The following is a 27,001-nucleotide window of genomic DNA, read 5'->3' as shown; positions in this document are numbered from 1 at the left end:
TCCCAGAGATAAGAGAGGGAATATCAAACCAAACACCACTAGAGGAGTTTGTAATTACCCGTGGGGAGGTGAGGAAGCATCTGCTAGATTTGGATGTGACAAAAGGCTATAGACTCAGATAGAATCTCACTATGGATTCTAAAGGAAGGAGCAGAAGCTCTGTGCCTGCCACTCTCCATAGGTGTTCAACAAATTACTGGTAACAGGTGAACTGCCAAAAATTTGGAAGATCTCATATGTAGTCCCAATATACAAAAAGAGTGATAGGCAGGAGGCACTGAACTACAGGCCAGTGTCCCTAACTTGCATTCCATGCAAGATAATGGAGAAGATTGTGCAGAAAAAAGGTAGTAGAACATCTGGAACGAAAGATCTTTGTAACACAACATCAGCATGAGTTCAGAGATGGCAAATCATGCTTAAAAACGTTTTATTGAGTTTTATGACCAGGCAACAAAAATTAGGCAAGAGAAAGAGGGCTGGGCAGACTGCATATTTCTGGTCTGCCAGACATCCTTTGACTCAGTTCCACATAAGGGACTAGTGCATAAACTGGAGATGCAGGCAGGAGTTAAATGGAAGGTAATCCACTGGATAATGGAATCCCTAAGCAGCAGGACACAGCGAGTGACTGTGAGGGGTGAGGCCTCGGAGAGGCGAGGAGTCACTAGTGGAGTCCCTCAGGGATCAGTCCTTGGACCTATACTGTTTCTGGTATATGATAATGATCTCCCAGAAGGAATAGACTCCTTCCTCTCAATGTTCGCTTGTGATGCAAAAATTATGAAGAGGATCAAGACAGAGGAAGATAGTGTGAGGCTACAAGATGACTTAGACAAACTGAAGGAATGGTCCAACAAATGGCTACTACAGTTCAACCCAAGTAAATGTAAGGTAATGAAACTAGGAGGAGGAAATCGGAGGACAGACACTGGATACCAAATGGGAGATGTAGTCCTTCACGAAACGGACAGAGAGGAAGATCTTGTAGTTGATATCACACCAAACCTGTCTCCTGAAGCCCACATCAAACGAATAACATCAACGGCCTATGCGTTGCTGGCTAACATCAGAACCGCTTTCAGAAACCTGTGTAAGGAATCCTTCAGTACCTTGTATACCACATATGTAAGGCCAATCCAGGAGTAAACAGCACCAGCATGGAGCCCATACCTTGTCATGCAAAAGATGAAGCAGGAAAAAGTTTAGAGGTATGCCACTTGATAAGTCCCGGAACTAAGACGCATGAGTTTCGAGGAAAGGCTGCGTAAAATGCACCTCACGTCGCTGAGGTGCGTCCTATGATCATAGGATCAATTCTATAGTATGACTGCCGAGTTCCTTGTCCGACACTCTTGAAGACAAAAGAGTTCGGCGATACATGATCACCACATACAAAATTGTCAGGGGAATTGACAGGGTAGACCAGGATGGATTATTTAACACGTGTGGCATGCACAAGGTGGACACAGGCTAAGCTTAGTACCCAAATGAGCCACAAGGACATTAGTAAGAACTTTTTCAGTGTCAGAGTAGTTAACAAATGGAATGCATTAGGAAGTGATGTGGTGGAGGCTAACCCCATACACAATTTCAAATGTAGATATAATAGAGTCCAGTAGGTTCAGGAACCTGTACACTAGTAGATTGACAGTTGAGAGGCGGGACCAAAGCGCCACAGCTCAACCCCCATAAGCACAATTAGATGAGTACAACTAGGTGAGTACACACAGAAGACGCTGCAAAGACTATAAAACAGAGGTGATGAGTGTTGCTGGTCCTGCCTTCAAGGTCGCCACGGTCACCCCTCCTCCCCCCCCCTCCCCTCCCCTTACCGGCAGCCCCTCGGCCTCACCGACCACACCCACTACTTGCGTCCCTCTAGCCCTCACGCGCCGTTCTTCTATCCCTCACTTGGCGTCCCTCTAGCCCTCTCCCTCCTCCTCCACCCCAGTGGTGAGCTGAACATATAAAGACGTCCCGGGCGTGGTTGTCACTCCGGGTACAGTCCCTGGATGGGTTGTTCACTGGATGAATTGATGGCTGATGGTTGGATAGATGGATGTGTGAATGGTTACTTAGATCATGATTGGGTAGTTGGATGAAAGGGTAGATTGATGATTGCGTAAATGGATGAATGTGCAGATGTATAATTGTTTAGTTGGATGATTGGGAGGATTAATGAATACGAAGATGAATGATTGGGAAGAAGTATTTTATTTGTTGTATTGTTTTCGACCACATACGTGGCTACACATTTACAATGCTAACCAGCATATATAAATATATATATATATATATATATATATATATATATATATATATATATATATATATATATATATATATATATATATATATATATATATTGTTGGGGGTTTCCACCTCTCTATTATTCTCTACCCTTACTCTGGGGTAAGCAATAGTTATGCTCAAGGTAACTCACCGTAGCCCTGCGGGTCTTCCCTCGATCCTCACGGCGCCACTGCACGCCAGGAGAGTCTCCCAGTCAATCTTAACGGCCTCTTATTAAGAAAGAGTGAGAACACGACTCGATCACATCGACTGTCGTGTGCCCTCCCCAACAATAGGGCTCTACGGTTAATCACAAGGTCGCCAATTGGTGTTTAAGGTGGCCAATAACACCATCAGTGGACTGGTGTATTCAGCGGTAGCCTCGGCAAGGACACACTCAAAAGATCAGGAATCAGGCAGGTACTTATTGTTATCACTCTATGTTTACCAGTATAATATAGCCACAAGATCAATGGAGGGAATGATAAAAACACTAAGATAGTTTTGTATTTTACTTAAAATGTATGAAAGATGTCACAAGGCCACACAATAATCGATAAATCAACTGATCCTGACTCGGCCGGTAATTCCCACGGATATTATGCGATCACTAGAGGGCAACACTCTCCCCTCCTCATCAAGTGTCAAGAACAGCTGATTGCAATGGCCTCTCCGCGCGAACTTTGCTTGTTTTCTAGATTCACGCGCGCTGTTCCTTTAAAATTTCCAATATTACTAGAAACTCGCACACTCGATATTGGCACAAATAAACCGTATTACTCAGTTACACTGTACTCAGGCTCAAACGGTCTTTTCTACAATCAATGCTATAATGATTCACTGTAATGGCTTCACATTGTTATTTATCCAACAATATATTATGAAATATTAACACTGGAGTTTTCAGTACTTTCTCTCGTGGGCGATAACGCAATAATTCACTGTACTCACAAATGATTATTCACTGAATGAACATAGACATATATATGGTATATAAATCAATCATCAATACATGGAAAATAATTAGTTTCTGGGCACATAGCCTAACCTCCAAATACTGGCATAATATTACATATAATTTACCACTATAGGTTCATATCAAAATCTATAGAAAGATATACACAACACAGTAAATTATCACTGGTTCCTGGTGCCTGTACACACCAATATTCAACATAAATAATACAAGTACTCCTGATAGTACTGTCTAGCACCCTGGTGCTTTACCATGACATAAGTGAGACTTGCTCACGACATATAAAATCTTCAGGCTAGATAATATAGCCAAATTATATAGCTAACTAAAGGGGAATGGGGAGGGAACTAGAACCACCTACTTCACCCTATCCTCCGATGAGAGTCGAGATGTAGCTCCTGGTCCTCGTGTCGGGAACGCCCCCACACTACACGTCGTCGTGTCCTACCAGAGCCTCTCGTCGTCCCACCGTTTAGCGCGTCGTCTCCGTGCCTCCTCACTGCAGGTCCGTCCTCCTCCTTGACTTCTTGAAGGTTGGAGTCGGTCTCCTGGCCGTCGTCTTCTCCCAGCAACGGCTGTCGCCTACGTCTCAGCTACAGTCGTTCGGTTTCCTCAAATAGTCCTCTCTTCCTCAGCTACCCAGTGGCTCTGTCAGCCACTACGCTGTCACGAACTGGTGAATTGCCACAGACGTCAACATACGTCACTGCACGGCTTCACTGCTACTGGCACAGTACCTGACTGGAGCACTTGTTGCTCAAATAACCGTCAATTCCCTCTTCTGGTTCAACACATGAACTAGGGAAGACTTCTCAGAGTACTGGCGGAATTCAGGTGACGCGTAAATCCACGGTAGTGGGAAAACAGCTGTCCGACAGACAGGACCACTCGTCGCACGTCCGACCTCTATGACGTGTCGTGACTGACTGCTGGCGCCAGCTCGGCGCGCTGGCCGGACCCCCTTCCTTCGTGACGTCACTTTCGCCACGGGAAGTTTTCATTGGCTCCCGGTGCCACATGGCTGTCGGTGACCAATCCGGTGCCACTGACGTCACACGGTTTTTGGCGGGAGATCAGACAGGTAAGCGCCATCTTGGCTCCCTAAAGGGCCTAAACCACAGGCCAAAATATTACTATTTCACAAATTTCTCGGCTCTCCGAGAACACTTCACTCTCTCCCATATATCAAATTGTAGCCTGCAACGTAGAGAACGCTTGGGAAAAGTAGACATGACTCTTACTGCAGGCGTGGGAGAATTATAAGGGGGGGAACTCCGTCACATACCCCTCCCCTTAAAATAAGAGTCATGTCTCGTTAGTGTATGCGGGATAGGGCGTCCGCTACTACGTCGTCCTTCCCCTTGATGTGCTTGACCTTGACCCTTGTCAGACTCTCAGTGCGGGTGAGACTGGTGCCGTCCGCCCTGGACCACTTACTTTCCTCCTCCGGGAGTTCCCGGTCCCTCGGTACACACAGACCCGTCTTCCGCTGGGTTTCTCGGGTATCCGTTCCGTCCTGCTTGGCGGCTCTACCTTCCACAGCGAAGAAATGTCTCAGGCGGCCTGCGTGACACACCTGTTTCTTTCGGGGTCCATCCGGCTTCCCAATCTCGTACGACACTGGACCCAACCGTCGCAGCACTCGGTATGCTCTCTTGAACCGCGACCTGGTCACTCTACCTTTACCTGGCAGCACAACCAATACTTTGGATCCGGCCTGAAAATCCCTCTGCGCAGCTCCCCTGTCGTTCCACTCCGACATCTTACGTTGCGCCTTCTTCAGGAGTTTCCTAGCCAGTCCCTTCGCTCGAGTGAGACGTTCTTTGAACTTCTGGACATATTTAATCACCGTTCCCACGGTTGCTCCTGGCGTCCATCGTTCCTTCATCATGAATAGCATGGCATATATAATATAGATAAATGGAAAGTAAGCCTTCTCAGGACCCACACGTCCTCCTTCGGCCTTACTAACCAATTCGGGGAACTCCTCCTGCTGTAACTCTCCGAGACCAGCGCGGTTTACCCCTAGAGAACCGGTGAGTGTCACCTGCAACTCACCATTCGGGCTACTTCCGCCCTCCGCTCGTCCTCCGGGTCCTACGCAGAGGTGATCTGTTCCCAGGCTGTCAATCGACTCCTCAGCCCCATCAGATCCACAACCTCCTGGTTCTTCGCGTTGTCTCGGTGTCACAGTACAAACTGGGATCGCCACCGGTGCGATTCCCTTCTCGTCCCCACAGGCGTTCAAATCTTCGCCTGTCTCCTCGTGTTGTTCTGGGCACTCTTCGCCCTTCACGAGATGCGGGAGGACGTATCCTCCACATGCGTCATTCCCCAAGATGACCTGTGCCTCCATCTTGGGCATTGATGTACAGACTCCCACCTCTAGGGTCTGGCAGCCATAATCGGAATTTAAAGTTACCTGGTGTAGGGGCATCCTCACTGGGCCTCCCACAGTGGCCACCCGTGCCACCCCCACACTGGTACTTTCGTAACCCTCGGGGAACAGGGTTTCACTTACCAGGGTAAAGTCAGCCCCGGTGTCTCTTAGCATCTTCACTGGGATGGGGTCTGCGACCCCCATCCTTACGGTTCCTTGACACACGAATGGGTGAACTTGCTTCTCCCCACTCAGCGCGGGTTCATCCCGCACTCTCTCGGCCCTCTGGTCCTCGAACATCACTAAAGCAACGTGTCCCCGCTGCTTCGGGCGTCTGCACTCCCGCGCGACGTGTCCGGGTATTCCGCAGTTGTAGCAGCGGCCCCTCGGCGGAGACCATCCACCACCGCTCGTCTTAGCACTGCCTCCAGAGACCGTCACACCCTGTGTCTTTCCCGCCTCACTTGTCGTTTCTTTCCCTGCAGTAACAGTTCCCGAGCTCTCAGCTTGGTTCTCCCCTATCGGTTCTACAACACCTTTTGTCCCTCGGGTGTTCCAACTTGAGAAATGGGACTTGGGAGAACTCGTTCCTGTCCTCCATCCATCCGTCCTTCTATAACTCCGATCGTTTCCGACGTATGCGGGTGGTCGGTTCTGTCCCTCTCGGCGTGGGCGTAGGGCTTCCTCTAGCATGTCGGCCCGGTCGGCTGCGGCCCTCAGGTCCTTTATGTCCGCCTCCTTTACCCTCATCCTGATCTCAGGAGGGAGCACGGACATAAACTTTTCCATGACCATTAGTTCCTTGATTTCTTCGGCCGACCCCGCTTCTTCAGAGTCCATCCACTTGAGGAACTTTCTTTCCATGTCCCTCGCCGTCTCCGCATACGATTTTCCTGGTGACCGGGTACATTCTCTAAACCTCTTTCTGTAACACTCTGGCGTGAGCTTAAAGGAACGGAGCACAGCTCGTTTTACCGCATCGTAGTTAGTGCATTCTTGGAAGTCGAGCATGGTGAAGGCTTGGCGAGCTTCCCCTGTGAGCCTTCCTTGGACCAACTCCGCCCACTCCGCCCTCGGCCACCTCTTCATAGCAGCAACTCTCTCAAAGTGATCAAAGAAACTTTCGGCTTCACTAGGCACAAAGACCGGCAGGTCTCGTTCCCTCACTCGTCGGTCTTCCTGTGGCGGGGCAGGGGCACCTAGTCCCAGTTCAGCTCGCTTCAGCTCCACCTCCTTGTTGGCTTCTATTTCCATTTGTCTCAGCCTAACTTCTTGCTCTCGTTCTTCCCGGCGTAGCTGTGCTTCTCGTTCTTGCTCTTCCCGGCGCAGCTGTGCTTCTCGTTCCTCACGCTTCGTCTGTGCTTCTCGCTCCTGTTCTTCCCGGCGCAGCTGTGCTTCTCGCTCCTGTTCTTCCCGGCGCAGCTGTGCTTCTCGCTCCTCACGCTTCATCTGTGCTTCTCGCTCCTGTTCTTCTTTGCGCAGCTGTGCTTCTTCTCTCCTCAGCTGCGCTTCTGCTTCCCGCTCTTCCTTGCGCTGTTGTGCCTCTTCTCTCCTCAGCTGCGCTTCTGCTTCTCGCTCTTCCTTGCGCTGCTGTGCTTCCAGCTGCAGCTTCATTATTTCCAGCTTAATGCTGTGCCTGCTGCCGCTGGATCCCCTGCTGCTTCCACCAATACTCAGGTGTTCACCCTCACTGGCAGGTGTTTGGGGCCGTTCCTCCCCCAAAGCTTCGTCTCGAGCCTTTAGCTGAGCCATTATCTCTAGTCTTCTTTCACCAACTCGGGCAGATTTCAGCTTTATTCCAAAATGATTCGCTATAGCCTGTAACTGTGCCTTGGTGCACTCTTCCAGCACCTGTTCGTCTCTAGAGTCAATAAACCTCGCTACTTTATCATCCTCCATCTTGTGCTACGAGTGATAACCTTCACCTGATCTCTAACACCAATGCCAAGTACCACTGCAACCTTTACTCCGATCTATATCCTGGCAAGGTCGCCAATGTTGGGGGTTTCCACCTCTCTATTATTCTCTACCCTTACTCTGGGGTAAGCAATAGTTATGCTCAAGGTAACTCACCGTAGCCCTGCGGGTCTTCCCTCGATCCTCACGGCGCCACTGCACGCCAGGAGAGTCTCCCAGTCAATCTTAACGGCCTCTTATTAAGAAAGAGTGAGAACACGACTCGATCACATCGACTGTCGTGTGCCCTCCCCAACAATAGGGCTCTACGGTTAATCACAAGGTCGCCAATTGGTGTTTAAGGTGGCCAATAACACCATCAGTGGACTGGTGTATTCAGCGGTAGCCTCGGCAAGGACACACTCAAAAGATCAGGAATCAGGCAGGTACTTATTGTTATCACTCTATGTTTACCAGTATAATATAGCCACAAGATCAATGGAGGGAATGATAAAAACACTAAGATAGTTTTGTATTTTACTTAAAATGTATGAAAGATGTCACAAGGCCACACAATAATCGATAAATCAACTGATCCTGACTCGGCCGGTAATTCCCACGGATATTATGCGATCACTAGAGGGCAACACTCTCCCCTCCTCATCAAGTGTCAAGAACAGCTGATTGCAATGGCCTCTCCGCGCGAACTTTGCTTGTTTTCTAGATTCACGCGCGCTGTTCCTTTAAAATTTCCAATATTACTAGAAACTCGCACACTCGATATTGGCACAAATAAACCGTATTACTCAGTTACACTGTACTCAGGCTCAAACGGTCTTTTCTACAATCAATGCTATAATGATTCACTGTAATGGCTTCACATTGTTATTTATCCAACAATATATTATGAAATATTAACACTGGAGTTTTCAGTACTTTCTCTCGTGGGCGATAACGCAATAATTCACTGTACTCACAAATGATTATTCACTGAATGAACATAGACATATATATGGTATATAAATCAATCATCAATACATGGAAAATAATTAGTTTCTGGGCACATAGCCTAACCTCCAAATACTGGCATAATATTACATATAATTTACCACTATAGGTTCATATCAAAATCTATAGAAAGATATACACAACACAGTAAATTATCACTGGTTCCTGGTGCCTGTACACACCAATATTCAACATAAATAATACAAGTACTCCTGATAGTACTGTCTAGCACCCTGGTGCTTTACCATGACATAAGTGAGACTTGCTCACGACATATAAAATCTTCAGGCTAGATAATATAGCCAAATTATATAGCTAACTAAAGGGGAATGGGGAGGGAACTAGAACCACCTACTTCACCCTATCCTCCGATGAGAGTCGAGATGTAGCTCCTGGTCCTCGTGTCGGGAACGCCCCCACACTACACGTCGTCGTGTCCTACCAGAGCCTCTCGTCGTCCCACCGTTTAGCGCGTCGTCTCCGTGCCTCCTCACTGCAGGTCCGTCCTCCTCCTTGACTTCTTGAAGGTTGGAGTCGGTCTCCTGGCCGTCGTCTTCTCCCAGCAACGGCTGTCGCCTACGTCTCAGCTACAGTCGTTCGGTTTCCCCAAATAGTCCTCTCTTCCTCAGCTACCCAGTGGCTCTGTCAGCCACTACGCTGTCACGAACTGGTGAATTGCCACAGACGTCAACATACGTCACTGCACGGCTTCACTGCTACTGGCACAGTACCTGACTGGAGCACTTGTTGCTCAAATAACCGTCAATTCCCTCTTCTGGTTCAACACATGAACTAGGGAAGACTTCTCAGAGTACTGGCGGAATTCAGGTGACGCGTAAATCCACGGTAGTGGGAAAACAGCTGTCCGACAGACAGGACCACTCGTCGCACGTCCGACCTCTATGACGTGTCGTGACTGACTGCTGGCGCCAGCTCGGCGCGCTGGCCGGACCCCCTTCCTTCGTGACGTCACTTTCGCCACGGGAAGTTTTCATTGGCTCCCGGTGCCACATGGCTGTCGGTGACCAATCCGGTGCCACTGACGTCACACGGTTTTGGCGGGAGATCAGACAGGTAAGCGCCATCTTGGCTCCCTAAAGGGCCTAAACCACAGGCCAAAATATTACTATTTCACAAATTTCTCGGCTCTCCGAGAACACTTCACTCTCTCCCATATATCAAATTGTAGCCTGCAACGTAGAGAACGCTTGGGAAAAGTAGACATGACTCTTACTGCAGGCGTGGGAGAATTATAAGGGGGGGAACTCCGTCACAATATATATATATATATATATATATATATATATATATATATATATATATATATATAAATATATATATATATATATATATATATATATATATATATATATATATATATATATATGTCTTCCATGGAAAGGTTTAGAGATCTGTTAAACGTATAATTCAGTGATTTATTGAACAATCAACCACAGAATATGATTGTAGTGCTGTTAAAATGCTAATCGAACCAAATACATAAATACATTATAGACATATGTGCATGTGTCTTAAATATACAGTGTTCGAGGTATTTTGTATATTGTGTCATTAATGTCCGTTTACAAGGGTGAAATGCAATTCATTGCCTCATACTATCTTCCTCTGTCTTGATCCTCCTCATAAGTTTTGCATCATCAGCAAACATTGAGAGGAACATTTAGATCATTTACATTATATCAGAAACAGTATAGGTCCAAAGACTGATCCCCATGGGACTCCACTGGTGACGCCTCGTTACTCCGAGACCTCTCCCTCTCACAGTGACTCGCTGTCTTCTGTTGCCTAGGTACTCTTTTATCCAGTGGCGTACACACACACACACACACACACACACACACACACACACACACACACACACACACACACACACACACACACACACACACATAAAGGGAGACATGATCGCAACCTACAAAATCCTCAGGGGAATCGACCGGTTAAACAAGGATAAACTATTCAACACTGGTGGTACGCGAACAAGGGGACACAGGTGGAAACTGAGTACCCACATGAGCCACAGGGACGTTAGAAGGAACTTTTTCAGCGTCAGAGTAGTAAACAGGTGGAATGCATTAGGCAGTGATGTGGTGGAGGCTGACTCCATACACAGTTTCTAAGGTAGATATGACAGAGCCCAGTAGGCTCAAAAATCTGTACACCAGTTGATTGACAGTTGAGAGGCGGCACCAAAGAGCCAAAGCTCAACCCCCGCAAGCACAAATTGGTGAGTACAAATAGGTAAGTACACACACACACACACACACACACACACACACACACACACACACACACACACACACACACACACACACACACAGCGTTCAGGAACCTGTGTAAGGAATCATTCAGAATCTTGTACACCACATATGTAAGACCAATCCTGGAGTATGCGGCCCCAGCATGGAGCCCGTACCTTGTCAAGCACAAGACGAAGCTGGAAAAAGTCCAAAGGTATGCCACTAGACTAGTCCCAGAACTAAGAGGCATGAGTTACGAGGAAAGGCTGCGGGAAATGCACCTTACGACACTGGAAGACAGAAGAGTAAGGGGAGACATGATCACAACCTACAAAATCCTCAGAGGAATCGACCGGGTAAACAAAGATAAACTATTCAACACTGGTGGGACGCGAACAAGGGGACACAGGTGGAAACTGAGTACTCACATGAGCCACAGAGACGTTAGAAGGAACTTTTTTAGTGTCAGAGTAGTTAACGGATGGAATGCATTAGGCAGTGATGTGGTGGAGGCTGACTCCATACACAGTTTTAAATGTAGATATGATAGAGCCCAGTAGGCTCAGGAATCTGTACACCAGTTGATTGACAGTTGAGAGGCGGGACCAAAGAGCCAAAGCTCAACCCCCGCAAGCACAAATAGGTGAGTACAAATAGGTGAGTACACACACACACACACACACACACACACACACACACACACACACACACACACACACACACACACACACACACACACACACACACACACACACACACACACACATCAAGGTATCATCTGGGAGAGGAAATTCTTCAGGAGTCAGAGAAGGAAAAAGACTTGGGGGTTGATATCACGCCAGACCTGTCTCCTGCAGCACATATCAAGCGGATAACATCAGCGGCATATGCCAGGCTGGCCAACATACGAACGGCATTCAGAAACTTGTGTAAAGAATCATTCAGAACTTTGTATACCACATATGTCAGGCCAATCCTGGAGTATGCAGCCCCAGCATGGAGTCCATATCTAGTCAAGGATAAGATTAAACTGGAAAAGGTTCAAAGGTTTGCCACCAGACTAGTACCCGAGCTGAGAGGTATGAGCTACGAGGAGAGACTACGGGAATTAAACCTCACTACGCTGGAAGACAGAAGAGTTAGGGGGGACATGATCACCACATTCAAGATTCTGAAGGGGATTGATAGGGTAGATAAAGACAGTCTATTTAACACAAGGGGAACACGCACAAGGGGACACAGGTGGAAACTGAGTGCCCAAATGAGCCACAGAGATATTAGAAAGAACTTTTTTAGTGTCAGAGTGGTTGACAAATGGAATGCATTAGGGGGTGATGTGGTGGAGGCTGACTCCATACACAGTTTCAAGTGTAGATATGACAGAGCCCGATAGGCTCAGGAATCTGTACACCTGTTGATTGACGGTTGAGAGGCGGGACCAAAGAGCCAGAGCTCAACCCCCGCAAACACAACTAGGTGAGTACAACTAGGTGAGTACACACACACACACACACACACACACACACACACACACACACACACACACACACACACACACACACACACACACACACACACACACACACACACACACACACACACACACAGGAAGGAAGGCAAACACACACACACACACACACACACAGGAAGGAAGGCAAACACACACACACACACCTAACAGGAAGGAGCCAAAGAGTTACGGTAAGGGGCGAGAAGTCGGACTGGCGAACAGTAACAAGTGGAGTACCACAAGGATCGGTGCTGGGCCCAATTCTATTTCTTGTATATGTTAACGACATGTTTACAGGCGTAGAATCCTACATGTCGATGTTTGCGGATGACGCAAAGTTGATGAGAAGAGTTGTGAGAGATGAGGATTGCAGGATCCTCCAAGAGGACCTGAACAGGTTGCAGAGATGGTCAGAGAAATGGCTACTGGAATTCAACACGAGCAAATGTAAAGTTATGGAAATGGGACTAGGAGATAGGAGACCAAAGGGACAGTACACAATGAAGGGGAACAGCCTACCTGTAACGACGCGTGAAAGAGACCTGGGGGTGGACGTAACACCTAATCTATCTCCTGAGGCACATATAAATAGGATAACGACAGCAGCGTACTCTACACTGGCAAAAGTTAGAACATCATTCAGAAACCTAAGTGAGGAGGCATTTAGGGCGCTTTACACTGCCTACGTAAGGCCAGTCTTAGAGTATGCCGCCTCATCATGGAGTCCCCATCTGAAGAAGCATATAATGAAACTGGAAAAAGTTCAGAGGTTTGCAACGAGACTCGTCCCAGAGCTACGAGGGATGGGGTATGAGGAGAGCCTGAGGGAACTGTGCCTTACGACACTAGAAAGAAGAAGGGAGAGGGGGGACATGAGAGGAACGTATAAGATACTCAGAGGGATTGACAGAGTGGACATAGACGAAATGTTCACACGGAATAGTAACAGAACGAGGGGACATGAATGGAAGCTTGAAACTCAGATGAGTCACAGAGATGTTAGGAAGTTTTCTTTTAGCGTGAGAGTAGTGGGAAAATGGAATGCACTTCAGGAACAGGTTGTGGAAGCAAATACTATTCATAATTTTAAAACCAGGTATGATAGGGAAATGGGACAGGAGTCATTGCTGTAAACAACCGATGCTCGAAAGGCGGGATCCAAGAGTCAATGCTCGATCCTGTAGACACAACTAGGTGAGTACAACTAGGTGAGTACACACACACACACAGACACACACACACACAGACACACACAGACACACACAGACACACACACACACACACACACACACACACACACACACACATACACACACACACACACACACACACACACACACACACACACACACACACACACACACACACACACACACACACACACACACACACACACACACACACACACACACACACACACACACACACACACACACACACACACACACACACACAGTCTTGGGTCAGCCTTGATAGGGAGCAGACGTGTAGGGTCAGCGGTCCACATATACCGAGGGAACAATAGGGTCAAGGGAGCGGGTGTACTGTGCAGTGAGAATCGGGACAGTGTAAATCCAACAGTGGCATTGTAATGCAACATTGATCACATCTCGTGGTGAATTATCTTAGTGAATTTAGAGAAGATAGCTAGTGAAGATCGACTTCTTGAGGCAGCATCAGTCGCTTTAGCCGGGACCCACGTGGAGACCTGAAGACCACACAGACCCGCCGTGTATTCACCTAAAGTGCTTGCGGGGGGCTGGCTGGTAAGTGTCTCTCCCCAACAGTGTGCAAGGGTCTTATAATATCATATCATAGACACTATTGCATTTTATTCAATAATACAATCGTATTATTGTATTATTGAATAAATAATACGATTATATAATAATACTCTCTCTCTCTCTCTCTCTCTCTCTCTCTCTCTCTCTCTCTCTCTCTCTCTCTCTCTCTCTCTCTCTCTCTCTCTCTCTCTCTCTCTCTCTCTCTCTCTCTCTCTCTCTCTCTCACTCTCTCTCTCTCTCTCTCTCTCTCTCTCTCTCTCTCTCTCTCTCTCTCTCTCTCTCTCTCTCTCTCTCTCTCTCTCTCTCTCCTCTCTCTCTCTCTCTCTCTCTCTCTCTCTCTCTCTCTCTCTCTCTCTCTCTCTCTCTCTCTCTCTCTCTCTCTCTCTCTCTCTCTCTCTCTCTCTCTCTCTCTCTCTCTCTCTCTCTCTCTCTCTCTCTCTCTCTCTCTCTCTCTCTCTCTCTCTCTCTCTCACTCTCTCTCTCTCTCTCTCTCTCTCTCTCTCTCTCTCTCTCTCTCTCTCTCTCTCTCTCTCTCTCTCTCTCTCTCTCTCTCTCTCTCTCTCTCTCTCTCTCTCTCTCTCTCTCTCTCTCTCTCTCTCTCTCTCTCTCTCTCTCTCTCTCTCTCTCTCTCTCTCTCTCTCTCTCTCTCTCTCTCTCTCTCTCTCTCTCTCTCTCTCTCTCTCTCTCTCTCTCTCTCTCTCTCTCTCTCTCTCTCTCTCTCTCACTCTCTCTCTCTCTCTCTCTCTCTCTCACTCTCTCTCTCTCTCTCTCTCTCTCTCTCTCTCTCTCTCTCTCTCTCTCTCTCTCTCTCTCTCTCTCTCTCTCTCTCTCTCTCTCTCTCTCTCTCTCTCTCTCTCTCTCTCTCTCTCTCTCTCTCTCTCTCTCTCTCACTCTCTCTCTCTCTCTCTCTTTAAAGTGACCAAACGAAGGAAATATTAATCCAAGTTCTGGAGGAATTCAGGAGGGAGATACATGAAATGAGGATTACAATTAACAACCTGCAAAGTGAGCTGACATCAGCAAGGGAGGCGATCAAATCCCTCACAGAAAAAAATAAAGAGGCCGAGCATCAGATTATCATCCAAAGGGAAGGTGGGAATGTTGCATTGGAAGGAAATGCCTCTGTACCTGAAACATTTGCAGGAAGACTGAGAAAGAGCTCAGAAGCAATGGACACAGTGAGAGAGCAGCTACCATGCATGCAAGCAGCATGCATGCATGCAAGCAGCTACCTCACAGGAAGCAGCAAGGTGCACCAGTCAGCTGCTGGAGTGAAAAAGATCAGTGGTAGTTGTAGGCATCAAAGAACTGGAAGGATCCAATAGGCAGGAATTCAATAGCAAGAATAGAGAGGCAGTACATAGGCTACTGAAGAGGTTACAGATGGAAGGGGCTGAACAAAACATTGAGAAGGTTTTCAGGTTGGGCTGGTACAACAAAGACAGAAACCGACTGGTAAAGGTGGTGTTTACATACGAGGCCACGGAGGAGGTTATTCTAGAAAGGAAGAGTCGTCTCCAGTATGTGGAGGAATACAGGAAAGTATTCCTGCAGAGGGACAGGATGAAGGAGGAGAGAGCCAGGGCAGCAGAGGCAAGGAGGAAGCACAGGGAGAGAGGAGTAAACCAGAAAATTGCAGCCCGCAACACAACATCCCCAGAGGCGAGAGGGGAACCCACATCCAGCTACCCAGTAACACCAGCGGGGAGGGACACCCAACCACCCCCCTCTGCATAGAAACCCGCCCTTCCCCTCACCCTACCTGCCCCCACCCAAATGCACACCCAACTCTCCCTCCCACCCCACCCCACTCTGACCCTATCACCCCTCCCCCATTCCCACCATGTCTCCCCTCCCACCTTTCCCCCCCTGTCCCCCCTCCTCCTTCATCCCATACCCTCCCTATTCGTCCTTCCCCTTAGCCCCGTATCCTTTATGTCCCCCCTATCTCCTTAACCCACACCCTACCTGTCCCTCCTTCCCTTGAACCCCCACCCCCAAAATAATTTGAGACCCTGCAAACCACCTCACAGATCTTCTCACCCAGGGAACAGCTTTCCCCACCAGCAGAATGCTTGCCAAGAAGGGGACAAAAAAATGAACAGAAGAAAGTGAGCTTCAAGGCTATATACAATAACATAGATGGGATTACAAATAAAACAAATGAACTTGGAGAATGGGCACTAAAAGAAAACCCAGACATAATAGCACTCACAGAAACAAAGATAATGAAAACCATAACAAATGCCGTGTTTCCACAGGACTACTATGTAGTTAGGAAAGAGAGAGAAGGGAGAGGAGGAGGTGGTGTAGCTTTGCTGATAAGAAAAAGCTGGAGTTTTGAAGAGATGGTAAATCAGAACTGTGAAGGTTTCAGTGACTACATATCAGGCACCATAGCAACTGGAGGACAGAAAATTATAGTAGCAGTCATATATAACCCCCCACCGAACGACAGAAGACCCAGACAGGAATATGATAGAAACAACATGGCCACCATCAATATAATAGAGAGAGCAGCTTCTGTGGCTAGCAGCAACGGATCCAGACTACTAATCATGGGAGACTTCAACCATGGGAAGAGAGATTGGGAGAACAGAGACCGACATGGACGACCAGACACATGGAGAGCTAAGCTGCTGGACGTGACAACAAGAAACTTTCTAAGTCAACACGTCAAGGGACCGACAAGAATGAGAGGAGAGAATGAACCAGCCATGCTCGATCTGATATTTAACCTAAATGAGTCGGATATAAGGGAACCTAAGTTGGAAGCACCCATGGGAATGGGTGATCATAGTGTATTGAGCTTTGAGTACCTGGTTGAGCTAGGAATTATCTCCCCCAAAAAAGAACTGGGAAACAAAGGGCTGGCATACCGAAAGGGAAACTATGAGGAGATGAATAAATGCCTAAGGGATATACAATGGGACACAGAACTCAAAACCAAGTCCGTACAAGACATGATGGACTATGTCATCCAAAGGTGTCAGGAGGCTGTAAGCAGGTTTGTCCCAGCCCGACAGGAAAAAACAGAGAAGCAAAAGAAGAATCCATGGTTTACTAGGGAATGTATGAAAGCAAAGGAGCTGAACAAAAGGGCATGGAGGAATTTCCGTAATAACAGAACACCTGAAAGTAGAGAGAGATACCAGAGAACCAGGAACGAGTATGTTAGTGTGAGAAGAGCAGCTGAGAAAAGGTATGAAAATGATATAGCTAACAAAGCCAAGACCGAAACAAAGCTACTACACAGTCACATCAGGAGGAAGACAACAGTGAAGGAACAGGCGATGAAACTTAGGATGGGTGAGGACAGGTACACAGAGAATGATAAAGAGGTGTGTGAGGAACTCAACAAAAGGTGCTAAGAGGACTTCACAATAGAACAAGGAGAAGTCACGTTGTTAGGAGAGGTGGCAGCAACCAGGTGACCTTAGAAATGTTCGAAATTACAAGAGATGATATCAAGAAGCACCTATTGGAGCTGGACGTGAGAAAAGCTGTTGGGCCGGACGGAATCTCACTATGGGTATTAAAAGAGTGTGCAGGAGCAATTTGTTTGCCACTCTCCATAGTGTATAGTAGGTCACTGGAAACGGGAGACCTACCAGAAATATGGAAGACGGCTAGTGTAGTCCCAATATAAAAAAAGGGTGACATACAAGAGGCACTGAACTACAGGCCAGTGTCCTTAACTTGTATACCATGCAAGGTGATAGAGAAGATTGTGAGAAAAAACTAGTAACACATCTGGAAAGACGAGACTTCGTGACAACCCATCAACATGGGTTCAGGGAGGGTAAATCTTGTCTTACAGGCTTAATAGAATTCTACGATCAGGTGACAAAGATTAAGCAAGAAAGAGAAGGATGGGCGGACTGCTTTTTTTGAACTGTCGGAAAGCCTTCGACACAGTAGCCCATAAAAAGCTGTTGCATAAGCTGGAGAAACAGGCAGGAGTAACTGGTATGGTGCTCCAGTGGATAAGGGAGCTAAGCAATAAGAAGCAGAGAGTTACAGTGAGGCGTGAGGCCTCAGATTGGCGTGAAGTCAGCAGTGGAGTCCCACAGGGACTCCCGGAACTATCCGGTTTCTGATATAAGTAAATTATCTCCCAGAGGGTATAGACTCATTCCTCTCAATGTTTGCTGCCGAAACCAAAATTATGAGAAGGATTAAGACAGAGGAGGACAGCTTGAGGCTTGAAGAAGACCTAGACAAGCTGCAGGAACGGTCGAACAAATGGTTGTTAGAGTTTAACCCAAGCAAATGTGATGTAATGAAGACAGGGGTAGGAAGCAGGAGACCAGATACAAGGTATCATTTGGGAGACGAAATACTTCAGGAGTCAGAGAGAGAGAAAGACCTGGGGTTGATATCACGCCAGACCTGTCCCCTGAAGCTCATATCAAGAGGATTACATCAGCGGCACATGCCAGGTTGGCTAACATAAGAACGGCATTTAGAAACTTGTGTAAGGAATCTTTCAAAACATTATATACCACATATGTCAGACCAATCCTGGAGTATGCGGCTCCAGCATGGAGTCCATATCTAGTCAAGCATAAGACTAAACTGGAAAAGGTTCAAAGGTTTGCCACCAGACTAGTACCCGAGCTGAGAGGTATGAGCTACGAGGAGAGTCTACGGGAATTATACCTCACTTCGTTGGAAGACAGAAGAGTTAGGGGGGACATAATCACCACATTCAAGATTCTCAAGGAAATCGACAGGTTATATAAAGACAGGTCATTTAACACAAGGGGCACATGCACTATGGGACACAGGTGGAAACTGAGTGCCCAAATGAGCCACAGAGATATTAGAAAGAACTTTTTTAGTGTCAGAGTGGTTGACAAATGGAATGCATTAAGAAGTGATGTGGTGGAGGGTGACTCCATACACAGTTTCAAGTGTAAATATGATAGAGCCCAGGAGGCTCAGGAACCTGTACACCTGTTGATTGACGGTTGAGAGGCGGGACCAAAGAACCAGAGCTCAACCCCCGCAAGCACAAATAGGTGAGTACACATACATTAAGTACATTAAGGGTGGGAGGGGGTGATGTATAATGTACATGTACATAATGTACATGTTGTACATTAAGTACAACAAGTACAGAGACCAATAGATAAAGGTAGTAATCATGAGCGAAATCACGAAAGAGGAACTGTTAGCAAGGAAAAATGGTCTAACAAATGTACAGAAGTTCAAAAAAGTATTCGTGCAGAGGGATATGACAAGGGAAGAGAGAAAGCAGGCAGCAGATGCGAGGAAGGACCTAGTTTTTTCACACCCAAGTGTGAAAAAAACACTACGCCCTACACGGAGACAACTCCCCCCCCCCTTCTCTCACCCCCCCCCCTCCCACAATAGCACCAACAGTACACACAAGCCTCCTAACCATATGGTCCACACCCTCCCATAACCATCCCACTCTAATCCGCACCACACACCCTCACCATCCCCTCCCTCTCCCCCCCCCATACGCACCCAGACACACCTCTCTCTCTCTCTCTCCCCCCCCCCCCTCTCTCTCTCTCTCTCTCTCTCCCCCTCCCCCCCCTCTCTCTCTCTCTCTCTCTCTCCTCTCTCTCTCTCTCTCTCTCTCTCTCTCTCTCTCTCTCTCTCTCTCTCTCTCTCTCTCTCTCTCTCTCTCTCTCTCTCTCTCTCTCTCTCTCTCTCTCTCTCCCTCCCCCCTTCTTTTTCTCTCCCTCCTTTCTCTCTCTCATTCTCCCCCAACCCCCCCCCTCCCCCAAGCCCTTCCTCCTCCACTAGTCTCCCCGTACCAGATCCTCCCAGCTCCCGCTCACCCCAGATCCCACAGGTCCCCCCCAGAGGAGAAGCAGAAGAGAGTCAGTTTCAGGGTAATGTACTCAAACATAGATGGGATCACAAGCAAGGCAAGTGAACTAAGGAAAAGAGCACAAGAGGTGAACCCAGATGTAATCACTCACTGAAACAAAACTCTCTGGAATCATAACGAATGCCGTGTTTCCCCAGGAGTACACAGTAATAAGGAAAGAGAGGGAAGGTAGGGGAGGAGGCAGAGTGGCCCTACTCATGAGAAAGGAATGGAGTTTTAAGGAGATGGCTATCCCGGGCTGTGAGGGTTTCAGAGACTACATAGCAGGCACCATGACAATGGGAGGACCAAGAATAGTAGTAGCAGTAATATATAACCCTCTACCAAATGACAGAAGACCCAGTCAAGAGTACGAAAACAACAATATGGCAGTTAACACTATAATTGAGAGGGCAGCCTCTGCTGCCTGTAGAAATAGATCCCACCTGATCATCATGAGGGACTTCAATCACGGAAGGGTTGACTGGGAGAATAAGGAGCCGCATGGAGGCGAGGATACGTGGAGAGCCAAACTACTGGAGGTGGTGACTAAAAACTTTTTAACTCAGAATGTCAGAGAACCCACAAGAATGAGAGGAAATGACGAACCAGCGAGACTCGACCTGGTCTTCACTCTGAACGACTCCGACATAAGAGAAATCGGTTTTGAGGCCCCAGTAGGAATGAGCGACCACAGTGTACTGGTGTTTGAGTACCTGATTGAAGAAGGGTTTTTGAACTCGAGGAGGGATACCGAAACCAAAAGGTTAGCATACCGAAAGGAAAACTATGAGGAGATATGAAAATTCCTAACAGAAAAAGCATGGGAAACAGAGCTCAGGGAAAAGACGGCCCAAGATATGATGGACTACATCACGTAGAAGTGCAAGGACGCAGCAAATAAGTGAAGATAATTGAAGATGAGAAACCCATGGTTTAATCAGAGATATAGGTTAGCTAAGCAGCAAAGTAAAGGGGCATGGAGAAACTATAGGAATAACAGGACACCGGAGAGCAGAGAAAGATACCAGAATGCCAGGAATGAATATGTCAGGATGAAAAGAGAGGCAGAAAGACAATACGAAAATGACATCGCAAGAAAGTCAAAGACTCAGCCTAAATTGTTGCATAGCCACATCAGGAGAAAAACAACAGTAAAGGAACAGGTTATGAAATTAGGGATAGAGGCGGAAGGATTCACTACAAACGACAAGGAAGTGTGAGAGGAACTGAATAAGAAATTCCAGGAGGTCTTCACCTTAGAGCAAGGAGAAATCACAGAGATAAGAGAAGGAATAGCTAACCAGGAACCTCTGGAAGAGTTTGAGATTACCAGCGGGGAAGTGAGAAAGTGTTTACTAGAGTTGGATGTGATACATGGCTATAGACCCAGATGGAATCTCCCCTTGGATACTAAACGAAGGAGCAAAAGAACTGTGCCTACCACTCTCCATAGTGTGTAACAAATCTCTGGCAACAGGGGAACTGCCAGAAATTTGGAAAACAGCTAATGTAGTCCCGAATTACAAGAAAGGGGATAGACAGGAGACACTGAATTACAGGCCAGTGTCCCTAACCTGCATACCATGCAAGCTGATAGAGAAGATTGTGCGAAGAAAGCTAGTGGAGCACCTGGAGCGAAAGAACTTTGTAACACAGCATCAACATGGGTTCAGGGATGGCAGGGGTTGCCTCACAGGGTTACTTGAATTCTACGACCAGGCAACAAAAATAAGGCAAGAAAGAGAAGAGTGGGCAGACTGCATATTTTTGGATTGTCAGAAAGCTTTGATGCAGTGCCACACAAGAGGCTAGTGAAGAAGCTGGAGATGTAGGCTGGAGTGAAAGGGAAGGTACTCCATTGGATAAAGGAGTACCTAAGCAACAGGAGACAACGAGTCAGTGTGAGGGGTGAGGTCTCAGATTGGCGAGACGTTACGAGTGGAGTCCCGCAGGGGTCAGTCCTTGGACCTATACTGTTTCTGATATATGTAAATGATCTCCCAGAGGGTATAGAATCATTTCTCTCAATGTTTACCGATGATGCAAAAATTATGAGGAGGATTGGAATTGAGAATGATAGTAGGAGGCTACAAGATGTCCTAGACAGACTGAGTGAATGGTCCAACAAATGGCTGTTGAAGTTCAACCCAAGTAAATGCAAAGTATTGAAACTAGGCAGTGGAAACAGGAGGCCAGACACAGGCTACAGAATAGGAGATGAAGTACTTAATGAAACGGTCAGAGAGAAAGATCTAGGAGTTGATATCACACCAAACCTGTCTCCTGAAGCCCACATAAAAAGAATAACGTCTGCGGCACATGTTAGGCTGGCTAACCTCAGAACAGCGTTCAGGAACCTGTGTAAGGAATCATTCAAAATCTTGTGCACCACATATGTAAGACCAATCCTGGAGTATGCGGCCCCAGCATGGAGCCCGTACCTTGTTAAGCACAAGACGAAGCTGGAAAAAGTCTAAAGGTATGCCACTAGACTAGTCCCAGAACTGAGAGGCATGTGTTACGAGGAAAGGCTGCGGGAAATGCACCTTACGACACTGGAAGACAGAAGAGTAAGGGGACACATGATCACAACCTACAAAATCCTCAGGGGAATCGACCGGGTAAACAAGGAAAAACTATTCAACACAGGTGAGACGCGAACAAGGGGACACAGGTGAAAACTGAGTACCCACATGAGCCACAGAGATATTAGAAAGAACTTTTTCAGTGTCAGAGTAGTTAACGGATGGAATGCATTAGGCAGTGATGTGGTGGAGGCTGACTCCATACACAGTTTCAAATGTAGATATGATAGAGCCCAGTAGGCTCAGGAATCTATACACCAGTTGATTGACAGTTGAGAGGCGGGACCAAAGAGCCAAAGCTCATCCCCCGCAAGCACAAAGAGGTGAGTACACACTCACACACACACACACACACACACACACACACACACACACACACACACACACACACACACACACACACACACACACACACACACACACACACACACACACACACACACACACACACACACACACACACACACACACACACACACACACACACACACACACACACACACACACACACACACACACACACACACACACACACACACACACACACACACTGCATATTTCTGGCAGACTGCATATTTCTTGACTGCCAAAAGGCCTTTGATACGGTACCGCACATGAGACTGCTATACAAACTTGAGAGGCAGGCAGGAGTAAGCGGAAAGGCCCTAGTATGGGTGAAGAACTACCTAACAGGAAGGAGCCAGAGGGTAATGGTAAGGGGCGAAAAGTCGGACTGGCGAACAGTAACAAGTGGAGTACCTCAAGGATCGGTGCTGGGACCAATCCTCTTTCTAATTTACGTAAATGATATGTTTACAGGAGTGGAATCATACATGTCAATGTTTGCAGATGACGCAAAATTAATGAGAAGAGTTGTGACAGACGAGGATTGTAGGATCCTCCAAGAGGACTTAAACAGGCTGCAGAGATGGTCAGGGAAATGGCTACTGGAGTTTAACACCAGTAAATGTAAAGTTATGGAAATGGGATCAGGTGACAGGAGACCAAAGGGACAGTACACAATGAAGGGGAACAGCCTACCTGTAACGATTCGAGGAAAGAGACCTGGGAGTGGATGTGACACCTAATCTAACTCCTGAGGCACATATAAATAGGATAACGACAGCAGCGTACTCTACACTGGCGAAAATTAGAACTTCATTCAGAAACCTAAATGAGGAAGCTTTTAGGGCGCTTTACACTGCCTACGTGAGACCCGTCTTAGAGTATGCCGCGCCATCATGGAGCCCCCACCTGAAGAAACACATAAAGAAACTGGAGAAGGTTCAGAGGTTTGCGACGAGGCTTGTCCCAGAGTTACGAGGGATGGGATATGAAGAGCGGCTGAAGGAACTGAACCTAACGACACTAGAGAAAAGAAGGGAGAGAGGAGATATGATAGGGACATATAAAATACTCAGGGGAATTGATAAAGTGGAAATAGATGAAATGTTCACACGTAATAATAACAGAACGAGGGGACATGGGTGGAAACTGGAAACTCAGATGAGTCACAGAGATGTTAGGAAGTTTTCTTTTAGCGTGAGAGTAGTAGAAAAATGGAATGCACTTGGGGAACAGGTTGTGGAAGCAAATACTATTCATACTTTTAAAACTAGGTATGATAGGGAAATGGGACAGGAGTCATTGCTGTAAACAACCGATAGCTAGAAAGGCGGGATCCAAGAGTCAATGCTCGATCCTGCAAGCACATATAGGTGAGTACATATAGGTGAGTACACACACACATATATATATATAGCATGGGAAGCAAAGCTAAGGGGAAAGAAGGCCCAAGACATGATGGAATACATCTCGCAGAAGTGCAGGGAGGCAGCAGAAAAGTATCCCGGCCCAAAAGGTAAAAACTGAAATGCAAATGAGAAACCCATGGTTTAATCAGAGATGTAGGCTAGCTAAGCAACAAAGTAAAAGGGCGTGGAGAAACTATAGAAATAACAGGACACTTGAGAGAAGAGAAGGTTACCAGAGAGCCAAGAATGAATACGTCAGGGTGAGAAGAGAGGCAGAAGGGCAATATGAAAAGGAAACAGCAAGCAAGACTAAGACCCAACCTAAATTGCTGCACAACCACATCAGGAGAAAGACAACAGTGAAGGAACAGGTAATTAAACTGAGGATAGGGGCAGACAGATTCACTACTAATGACAAAGAAGTGTGCGAGGAACTCAATATGAAATTCCAGGAAGTCTTCACATTAGAGTAAGGAGAAGTTCCAGAGATAAGAGAAGGAATAATTAACCAGGCACCACTAGTGGAATGTGAGATTACCAGTGGAGATGTAAGGCAGCTTTTGCTAGAGTTGAACATGACAAAGGCTATAGGCCCGGATGGAATATCACCATGGATACTAAAGGAAGGAGCAGAAGCACTGTGCCTGCCACTCTCCATGGTGCATAACAAATCACTGGTAACAGGTGAACTGCCAGAAATTTGGAAGGCGGCAAACGTGGTCCCGATATACAAGAAGGGGGATAGACAGAAGGGATGAACTATACGCTGCAAGCTAATGGAGAAAATCGTGGGAAAAAAGCGAGTCAAACATCTTGAGCAAAGGAACTATGTTTCACAACATAGTTTCAGGGATGGCAAGTCATGCCTCAAAGGATTAATTGAATTCTACGATCAGGCAACAAGAATCAGGCAAGAAAGAATGGGATGGGCAGACTGCATATTTTTGGATTGCCAGAAAGCCTTTGACACAGTGCCACACCAGAGACTAGTGCGAAAGCTGGAGGTGCAGGCAGGAGTGAAAGGGTTGGTACTTCATTGGATAAGGGAGAACCTAAGTAAAATAAGGCAGCGAGTCACTGTGAAGGGTAAGGTATCAGACTGGCGAGACGTCACCAGTGGGGTACCGCAGGGTTCAGTCCTTGGGCCCATACTGTTTCTTAAATATATAAATGATCTTCCAGATGGTATAGAATCATTCCTATCATTGTTTGCTGATGATGCAAAAAATATGAGGATGATTAAGACGGAGGAAGACAGTACGAGACTACAAGATGACCTAGACAGACTGCATGAATGGTCCAACAAATGGCTACTAAGGTTCAACCCGACAAGCAAGGTAATGAAACTAGGCAGAGGAAACCGTAGGCCAGACACAGGATACAAAATGTGAGATGAACTCCTTCAAGAAACGGACAGAGAGAAGGATCTAGGAGTTGATATAACACCAAACCTGTCCCCTAAAGCCCATATCAAAAGAATAACATCTGCGGCATATGCGAGACTGACTAACATCAAAACTGCCTTCAGGAACCTGGAGTATGGAGTAGGACTAATCCTGGAGTATGCGGCCCCAGCATGGAGCCCTTACCTTGTCAAGTACAAGGCGAAGCTTGAAAAAGTTCAGAGATATGCCACTAGGCTAGTCCTAGACCTAAGAGGCATGAGTTACGAAGAAAGGCTGCGAGAAATGCACCTCACGGTACTAGAAGACAGAAGAGTAAGGGAAGACATGATTACTACCTACAAAATTCTCAGAGGAATTGACAGGGTAGATAAAGATAAACTGTTTAACACAGGTGGTACGCGAACAAGGGGACACAGGAGGAAACTGGGTACCCAAATGAGCCACAGGGACGTTTGAAAGACCTTTTTCAGTGTCAGAGTAGTTAACAGATCTAATGCATTAGGCAGTGATGTGGTGAAGGCTGACTCCATACACAGTTTCAAATGTCGATATGATAGAGCCCAGTAGGCTCAGGAATCTGTACATCAGTTGATTGACAGTTGAGAGGCGGGGACCAAAGAGCCAAAGCTCAACTCCCGCAAGCACAATTAGGTGAGTACACACACACAGGACTACTGTGTTGTGAGGAAAGAGAGAGAAGGAAGAGGAGGAGGTGGTTGAGCTCTGCCGGTAAGAAAAGGCTGAAGAGACGGTTATTCAGAGCTGTGAATATTTATGTGACTACATAACAGGTACCATAGCAACTACAGGACAAAAAATCATAGTCGTAGTCATATATAACCCACCATCAAATGACAGAAGACCCAGACATGAATATGATAGAAACAACATGGCCATCATTAATATAATAGAGAGAGAGCTGCTTCTGTCCCTAGCAGGCATGGATCTGGACTAATAATCATGTGAGACTTCACCACAGGAAGATAGAGTGGGAGAACAGAGACCCACGTGGAGGACCAGATACGTGGAGAGCTAAGCTGCTGGACGTACCACAGGAAACTTTCTAAGCAAACACATCAAGGAATCAACAAGAATGGGACAGGAAGATGAACCAGCCATGCTTGATCTGATATTTTCGCTAAATGAGTGGGATATAAGGGAAGTTAAATTGGAAGCACCCTTGGGAATGAGTGATCACAGTGCATTGATCTTTAAGCACCTGATAGAGCTAGGACTTATCTCCCCCAAAAAAGAACTAGGAAACAAAAGGCTGGCATACCGAAAGGAGAAATTAT

The 27,001-nt window shown here is 46.8% G+C and overlaps 1 protein-coding gene across 1 annotated transcript in view; it reads right to left on the bottom strand.

Moving 5' to 3' along the window:
- LOC138370743 (uncharacterized) overlaps window positions 1–6,504 on the bottom strand; it is a 7,073-nt gene extending 569 nt beyond the window's left edge. Inside the window, exon 1 of the mRNA XM_069335343.1 lies at window positions 5,330–6,504. Coding sequence (XP_069191444.1) covers window positions 5,330–6,491 — 1,162 coding nt within the window. The 5' untranslated portion in view covers window positions 6,492–6,504. The remainder of the gene's footprint in view (window positions 1–5,329) is intronic.
- Between the last annotated feature and the right edge of the window lie 20,497 nt (window positions 6,505–27,001).

The sequence above is a fragment of the Procambarus clarkii genome, chromosome 33 (genome assembly GCF_040958095.1).
Source record: "Procambarus clarkii isolate CNS0578487 chromosome 33, FALCON_Pclarkii_2.0, whole genome shotgun sequence".
In the NCBI taxonomy this organism is placed as follows: domain Eukaryota; kingdom Metazoa; phylum Arthropoda; class Malacostraca; order Decapoda; family Cambaridae; genus Procambarus; species Procambarus clarkii.
The sequence above is the reverse complement of the archived record's forward strand: the minus strand, read 5'-3'. Positions and strand labels throughout refer to the sequence as shown.